The following is a 7,851-nucleotide window of genomic DNA, read 5'->3' as shown; positions in this document are numbered from 1 at the left end:
AGGGCACCTCTCTTCCCGGACTTCCAGCCTCCAGAGCTGTGAGGCGTGTGATTTACAAGCAACCCAAGGTGCTGCGGCCATACGAATGTTTTCACAGAAGGCGCCGTGGGGGTCTCGCCATCTACTGGGGAGCCCGGCTCCCTTCTGCCAGCTGTGGTTTCAACCCCACCCCTTCCCAGCTGGGACCCCATCATGTCCCGGGGGTGCTGGGAGGAGGCAGCACCCAGGCCAGGGGCATGGGGGAGAGCATGCAGCCCTGCCCGTGTCCCTGGACCCAGCGCCCAGCTCCGGAGCCCGGGCTGGTGCTCCTCTGCGCGATGTGATTCGCAGTGGGACTGCCACACGTGGAACCTCGCGATGTGATTCGCAGTGGGACTGCCACACGTGGAACCTGAGTACAAGTACCTGCCGTGGAAAGGACGGGCAACGCTTACGTAGAAACAGAAGACATGGTTCTCTTGTTTTAAATAAATAATTAAACACGACTTGGGTCCTACAAGCATCTGGACTGCAGGTCTGAGCACTGGAGTGTCTCACCCGGGGCCCGAGGGGACGCCCTGATTCCCTCCCCTCGTGATTAAGACATGGAATCGGGTGCCGATGGCTGCATCACAGTGCGCCCCTTTTCTAGAACCTTCCCTGGCTGTCTACAGGCAGGATCCGACTGGGAAAGAGACTGGAATTTCTGGAAGGTCGGTGGTCCGCTCGGTTCAGGATTCTACGTGATTGTGTTGGTGTGTGTGTGTGCGTGTGCGTGTGTGTGTGACGGCCGCGCCCTTAGATGACCTTCTTCAGCTCATCGTACAGGACCAGCACGAAGGCGCCCCCCATGCCGCCGAGGACGTTGGACCACACGCCCTTGAAGAAGGCCTTGCCCCCCTCGTCTCTGAAGATCTTCCGCCAGCAATCAACGGTGCCCGTGTACATGATGTCAGCTGCAATGAGAGGCAGAGTCAGGGCATCGCCGCATGTCCCTCAGGACGCGGACGCCACCTGGACCCCGCAGACGCTTCACAGAAGGGACATCCCAGACGCCTGAACCGCAGTACTGATTACAGGGGGGGAAACTGAGGCTCTGGTTACCAATCGCCCCCAGCTCAAGCTGTCCTAAGCCACTGTCTCCACAACAGCTTGACAAGGGACTTGAGGCCCCACCTGGGGAGCCCCCCAGGTGCACCCCCGCATCCAGGCAGAGGGCAGGAGTAAGGGTGCCTATGTGAACAGCGGTCCTAGGAGGTGGGGATTTTCAGATCGCTGCCTGGACCATGAAACCTCAGAACTATCACAAGCTGATCAAGCAGGAAAACGCTTCCACACCGCTGGGTTACTGCGTGACGCGCCACTGCTAACAGGCCCCGGGGAGTGCGTCCTTCGAGGGGTCCCGGCCCACCACGGGTGCACCCCCAGGAGCCCCGGCCCCCCTCCCCGCCTCCCCAGCCCGCGCGGTACCTCCTTTGCGCACGCCCAGGAGCCCCGGCTCCCCTCCCCGACCCCCCATCCCGTGTGGTACCTACTTTGCGCACGCCCAGCAGCCCCGGCTCCCCTCCCCGACTCCCCATCCTGCGTGGTACCTCCTTTGCGCACGCTCAGGAGCCCCGGCTCCCCTCCCCGACCCCCCATCCCGCGTGGTACCTCCTTTGCGCACGCCCAGGAGCCTCGGCTCCCCTCCCCGACCCCCCATCCCGCGTGGTACCTACTTTGCGCAAGCCCAAGAGCCCCGGCTCCCCTCCCCGCCTACCCAGCCCGCGCGGTACCTCCTTTGCGGCCCGACTGCATCATCATGCGCCGGCGCACCGTGTCGAAGGGGTAGGACACCACGCCGGCCACCGCCGTCACCGTCTGCGCGATCATCCAGCTCACCACGATGTGCGTGTTCTTGGGGTCGGGCAGCATGCCTGTGGGGGAATGACATGTCACCTGCTGGCGCCTGCAGCGTCACCCGAGCTCTGCCGGGACCCCCAGAGTCCCTCCACGCGGCTGCTCAGGCCGGCCTATGTCCACAGCATGCAGGGCCAGGAGGGGGAAATGCCGCCTGCCGCAGCGGGGGCAAGACAGTCCCAGAGGCCAGGGTGAGGCCTGTGTGGGGAAGCGCACAGGGCCACGTGCAGGACCCACCCGAGGTGTTTCTGCCACACCGGGGCAGCCTTTCTTTCTGCAGGCCTGGGCCTGACCTTCTGAAGGGTCACGGTTTCTATGAGACTCACGCCGGGTCCTCAAAATGCACAAACTGAAGTCCCAACCACCCGAGACCTCACAATACAGCTGTCCCTGCAGATAACGTCTTTACGTCTAAAGGACATCAGCAGGGCGGGCCACGATCCTATGGGCCTAGTTCCCTTACACACACACACACAGACACACACACGCGCAGAGGGACGACCCCCTGAAGACACGGGGAGAAGACGGTGCCTCCTCCTGTGAGGCTTCAGGAGGGTCCGGCCCCGCCCACACCTGGATCTCAGACCCCCCACCTCCAGGCCTGTGGGGGAGTCCGCGTCTGCTGTTTCTAAGCCCCCCAGTGTATGGTGCTCCGTGACAGCAGCCTGAAACGGACTCAGACACCTCGTAAGTGGAGGTGAGGTCACAGACACACACAGGGACGACGCCCTGAGGACACGGGGAGAAAATGGTGCCTCCAAGCCCAGGAGCGAGGCCCCAGGAGCCGGCCCTGCAGCCCCCACGCTCCGCGGGAATGTGCGCATGAAGCCCCCGTACCCTTGGCCGTGTCGTAGACGCCGAAGTAGGCGGCGCGGTAGATGATGATGCCCTGCACGGAGACGCTGAAGCCCTGGTACAGGCCCCGCACGCCGTCGGACTTGGTGATCTTCACCAGGCAGTCTCCCAGGCCGCGGAACTCACGCTCCGTGCCCGACTTGCCCACGTCGGCGGCCAGGCGGGTTCTGGCGAAATCCAGGGGGTACACGAAGCAGAGAGAGGTGGCGCCGGCCGCCCCGCCGGAGGCCAGGTTGCCCGCAAAGTACCTCCAGAACTGCGTGTGCTTGTCCACGCCCCCCAGGAAGATCTGCTTGTACTTATCCTTGAAGGCGAAGTTGAGGGCTTGCGTGGGGAAGTAGCGGATGACGTTGGCCAGGTTGCCCCTCCAGAAGGACAGCACGCCCTGCTCCTTGGGGATCCGGACGATGCAGTCCACGATGCCCTTGTACTGCTTGTCGGCGGCGATCTGCTTGCTGGCGTGCTGGACCTGGGGGCGCACAGGGCGTTCGTGCATTCAGACCGGACCTGGGTCCAACCACCCGGAAACACCCCAGCTACACGCGGCACCCTTTTTTTTTTTTGAGACGAACTTTTGCTCTCGTAGCCCAGGCTGGAGTGCAGTGGCGCGATCTCGGCTCACTGCAACCTCCACCTCCTGGGTTCAAGCGATTCTCCTGCCTCACCCTCCTGGGCAGCTGCAGAAGTGCAGGGATTACAGCTGTGAACCAAGCACCCAGGTAGGGTGCATCCTGTTTAGAAAATTAGCTTGTGTTACCTGGAATACTCTCAGGGAAAAAAACAAAAAAGAAAATTAGCCTGTGTGCTGAGCGCAGTGCCTCACGCCTGTAATCCCAGCACTTTGGGAGGCCGAGGCGGGCGGGTCACCGGAGGTTGCGAAAGAAATCTACCTTCCGGGCATTAATGGTAATTTGTCCTTGTGACTTTCACCTGGACAAGCCCCTTTCTTTCCTTCCTTTCTTTTTTTTGAGACAGACTCTCACTCTGTTGCCAGGCTGGAGTGCAGGGGCGTGATCTCGGCTCACTGCAACCTCCGACTCTCGGTTCAACAAGCGATGCTCCTGCCTCCGGCTCCCGAGGAGCTGGGACTACAGGTGCCCACCACCATTCCCAGCTAACTTTCGCTATTTTTAGCAGAGACGAGGTTTACCATGTTGGCCAGGCTGGTCTAGATCTCCTGACCTCAGGTATTCCTCAGCCTCCTAAAATGTTGGGATTACAGTTGTGAGTCACTGAACCGGTTTATTTATTTATTTTTTTAAAGAGACAGGGTCTCACGTACCTCACTGCCGCAGCCTCCAAATGCTGCATTTTGTCACCCTCCCACCTCAGTCTCCTGAGCACCTGGGCCTACAGGGACGCAACCATGAAAGCTCACTAACTCAAAAAATTATTTCTAGAGATGGAGTGTTGCTATATTGCCCAAGCTGGTCTCAAGCTCCCGAGGCTCAGGTGATCCTCCCTGGGCATCTCAAAGTGCAGGCACACCCCACCCTGCTACACTTAAAAAATTTTCACGGCTGCGCGCCGTGGCTGCCGCCTGTAATCCCAGGACTTTAGGAGGCTGAGGTGGGCGGATCACCTGAGATCAGGAGTTGAGAGACCAGCCTGGCCAACATGGTGAGACGCCATCTCTACTAAAAACACAAAAATTAGCTGGGTATACTGGTGCACACCTGTCATCCCAGCTACTCAGGAGGCTGAGACAGGGGAATCGCTTGAACCTGGGCTACAAGCCCAAGAAACTCCCATCTCAAAAAAAAAAAAAAACATTCTTTTTTTTTTTTGAGACAGAGTTTCACTCATGCTACCCAGGCTGGAGTGCAATGGCGCGATCTCGGCTCACCGCAACCTCCGCCTCCTGGGTTCAGGCAATTCTCCTGCCTCAACCTCCTCAGTAGCTGGGATTACAGGTACGCACCACCATGCCCAGCTAATTTTTTTGTATTTTTAGTAGAGACGGGGTTTCACCACGTTGACCAGGATGGTCTCGATCTCTTGACCTCGTGATCCACCCGCCTCGGCCTCCCAAAATNGCCCAGCTAATTTTTTGTAGTTTTAGTAGAGACGGGGTTTCACCGTGTTGACCAGGATGGTCTCGATCTCTTGACCTCGTGATCCACCCGCCTCGGCCTCCCAAAGTGCTGGGATTACAGCCTTGAGCCACCGCGCCCGGCCACATTCTTTTTTAGAAGTGGGGGTCTTGCTATGTTGTCCTGGATGTTCTCAAACGCCTGGGCTCAAGTGATCCTCCCCGGGCCTCTCTGCTTCCTTAAGTCACACAAAAAAATTTTTTTTGAGATGGGGTCTTTCTCTGTTGCCCTGGCTGGCCTCAAGGCATCTTCCACAGGTGTCTCAAAAGAGCTGGGATCACAGGCGGGAGCCACCATGTTCAGACCACACCTGTCCTTAGAACCAAGCCTGTTTAGTCCAATGACCGACTGTCACTGGGGGTGCAGTTAGCAACGACATCCCAACAGCAATGTCCCTAACCATGATGCTAGTTTACATTTTTTTTGAGACGTAGCCTGACCCTGTTGCCCAGGCCGGAGTGCAGTGGTGTGACCTCTGCTCACCGCAACCTCCCCCTCCCAGGTTCAAGTGATTCTCCTGCCTCAGCCTCCCCAGGAGCTGGGACTACAGACAACCGCCACTACGACCGGGTCATATTTTTGAAACCTGTGATAGATACGCGCTTTCACCATGTTGGCCAGAGTGGCCTCGAACTCCTGACCTCGCGCTCCACCTGCCATGGCCTCCCAAAGTGCTGGGATTACAGGTGTGAGCCACCGCGCCAGGCCCCATCATGCCACTTTTAGTAACGCTTGGAAGTGTTATTAACACTTGGGAGCAAGAGATAAAAGCATTGCTCTGCATGAGAACTGCGCAAATGACCTATGAAGGGGTTAAGAACCAGCGGTAACCACACCCTGGGTGCCCCGTTGGCCTTAGAATTGCCCTTCTCGGAGGAGGGTGCAGAGCAGACGCTGGCCAGGCAGCGCCCGGCAGGGGTGGTCCCAGCCCCGCCAATCCGCAGGATGACGAGTTCAAGGTCAAGGCCCGCTCGTGGCAGGTTCACGTTCACGCGCCTTGCTCGCCGCGCATGCGCCGTGCGGCCCGCGCCTCATGCCCCCCCCCCGCCCGCCGGGCGCAGTGCGCACGCGTGGACTTTCCGGCCGCGGCCAGACCGCGCACGCGCGAGGTCCCCACCCCTGCGGCAACCATCACGTGACGCAGGCCTTGGAAGCCGGCGGCGCGTGGACAAAGCGCCCGAGGCCTTCCACTTCCGGCGCCTGCCTGCAAGGCCGGCTGACCGCGACCCGCCCGGGCCGGCCACCCGGTTCCCGTCCCCTCGTCACGGGTCGGCCGCGCTCGCGCCCGCGTCTCCGCACCTGCAGGAGAAGCTTGACCCGCTCGATCGGGGCCACGGCCGTCTTGGAGATGGCGGCGGCGATGCCTCCGGCCAGGAAGTCCTTGGCGAAGGAGATGGCTTGTTCCGTCATGGTGGCGGGGCGGGCAGCGGAGAGGGCGGACAGCCGGAGAGCGGGCGCGGAGAGTGAGGGGAGGGTGTCGCTGGATCAGCCCTGCCGCCGCCGGGACCGAAAGGACGGGGTTGCCAGCGCGCAGCCGCTAAGGCGCCGACGCCACGCCCACTTCCCGCCCCGCGCCCCCGCGCGCTCCGCTCATTGGCTGCGTCGCCCGACCACGCCCCTCCCTCCGCCTGCGTGCCTCGCCTCCGAGGGCTGCCGGGTACCGCGCCGCGCCCCGCCCCGCGCACTAGCGCACGGCGGCGATTGGCTGCGGTCCCCGTTGACGCCCCGCCCCTCACCGCGAGGTATGCCGGGAGCCCAGCCCCGCCCATGCGCCGTAGGGGCCGGAGTTGGGGTGCGGGGGCGTCCGCGGCAACCTTGACCTTGTGAAGGTCACAGCGTTGCAGGTGCCCGAGTGGGCGGGCGGGCGTCTGCGGAGTCAGGACCCCATCCCGATCGAGGTGCCTTCCGAGAGCACCGCCCGCTTTCTCCCGGAGGCCGCGGCGAGTCCGCCGGGACGCGCGACACGTGGTGTCCTGATCCCTGACATTTGACCCTTGACACCCAGGCGCCTGGGACTCCCCCCCCCCTTCGACGTCTCCAGGGTGGCGCGTCGGGAGACCCCGGGCCCTGCCCGCCTGAGGACTTCAGCGGGTCGGTCCCGCCTCCGATCTGGGTCCCCGCGACTGGCGTGTGCCGGGGTGGGTCCCTCGGCCTCTGACCTTTGACCCCGCGGTGCCCTCCGCGCCCGGTCTGGGGGTCCGTAGGCCGTGCCCACATGCCCGGGGCCCCTGTCGTCCACCAGTGTCTGCCCGGCAGGGTTTGCGGCCGAGGGTCCGCGTTCCCGGTCTCCCCGCCCATCTTCCTCCTTCCCCCCCCACCTCTTCCCCCTCCCGACTCCCCCCTCCCTCCCGCCTTTTCTGCCTCCTCCTGCGTTTTCTCCTTCCCGACCTCCTCCTTCCCTCCCTGCCTTTGCTCTTTTCCTCTTTCCTCCCTTCCTCCTTTTTCGGCCTCTTTCCGTGTCTCCCTCCCCCCATTCCTTCCCTCCCCCCTTTCCCTCCCTTCCCTCCCTTTCCGTTTTTTCATTTCCCATCCCCTCCCTCCTTTCTCTTTCTCCCCCTTTTTCTCTTTTCTGCTCCCTCCTTTTTTCTTTCCTCCCTCCGTCCTCTCCTCTAGTTTTGTTTCCTTTTTGTTGTTTTTTTTTTTTAAGAGACTGGGTTTCCACATGTTGGCCAGGCTGGTCTTGAACTGCCGACCTCAGGTGATCCGCCCGCCTTGGCCTCCAAAGTGCTTGGATTACAGGCGTGAGCCACCACGCCTGGCCGTTCCTCTTTCTTTCTCTCTTCCGCCTTTTTTTTTTTTTTTTTTTTTTTTTTTTTTTTTTTTTTTTTTTTGGAAGAGAAGGGGTTTCCCCATGTTAGCCAGGGTGGTCTCCATCTCCTGACCTCTTGATCTGCGGCCTCGGCGGCCTCACACAGTGCGGGGATAACAGGCGTGAGCCACCGCGCCCGGCCTTCCTCCTCTCTACGTTTCCTCCCCTCCCTGCCTCTTTCGCTCCTCCTCCTCCCTCTTTTTCTTTTTCTTCTGT

The 7,851-nt window shown here is 61.2% G+C and overlaps 1 protein-coding gene across 1 annotated transcript; it reads right to left on the bottom strand.

The window, feature by feature from the left end:
- Window positions 1–430: 430 nt before the first annotated feature.
- Window positions 431–6,465, bottom strand: SLC25A6 (solute carrier family 25 member 6). The gene is made up of 4 exons (XM_017518854.1): window positions 6,126–6,465; window positions 2,716–3,202; window positions 1,755–1,895; window positions 431–935 (listed from the first exon to the last, which is right to left on the bottom strand). Exons 1-4 carry the CDS (start codon window positions 6,234–6,236, stop codon window positions 778–780), a joined length of 897 nt encoding a protein of 298 aa, XP_017374343.1. The 5' UTR covers window positions 6,237–6,465; the 3' UTR covers window positions 431–777.
- Between the last annotated feature and the right edge of the window lie 1,386 nt (window positions 6,466–7,851).

Source organism: Cebus imitator, unplaced genomic scaffold (assembly GCF_001604975.1).
Source record: "Cebus imitator isolate Cc_AM_T3 unplaced genomic scaffold, Cebus_imitator-1.0 Scaffold708, whole genome shotgun sequence".
Classification (NCBI taxonomy): domain Eukaryota; kingdom Metazoa; phylum Chordata; class Mammalia; order Primates; family Cebidae; genus Cebus; species Cebus imitator.
This window is presented reverse-complemented; position numbering and strand designations above follow the sequence as displayed.

Excerpts from the sequence above, each read along its gene's own strand:
- SLC25A6 (XM_017518854.1), bottom strand. The coding sequence starts at position 6,236 with ATGACGGAACAAGCCATCTCCTTCGCCAAGGACTTCCTGGCCGGAGGC. Across the intron at positions 1,896-2,715 it reads CGTCTACGACACGGCCAAGG|GCATGCTGCCCGACCCCAAG; the intron begins GTACGGGGGCTT and ends ATTCCCCCACAG. Across the intron at positions 936-1,754 it reads GCAGTCGGGCCGCAAAGGAG|CTGACATCATGTACACGGGC; the intron begins GTACCGCGCGGG and ends CTCTCATTGCAG.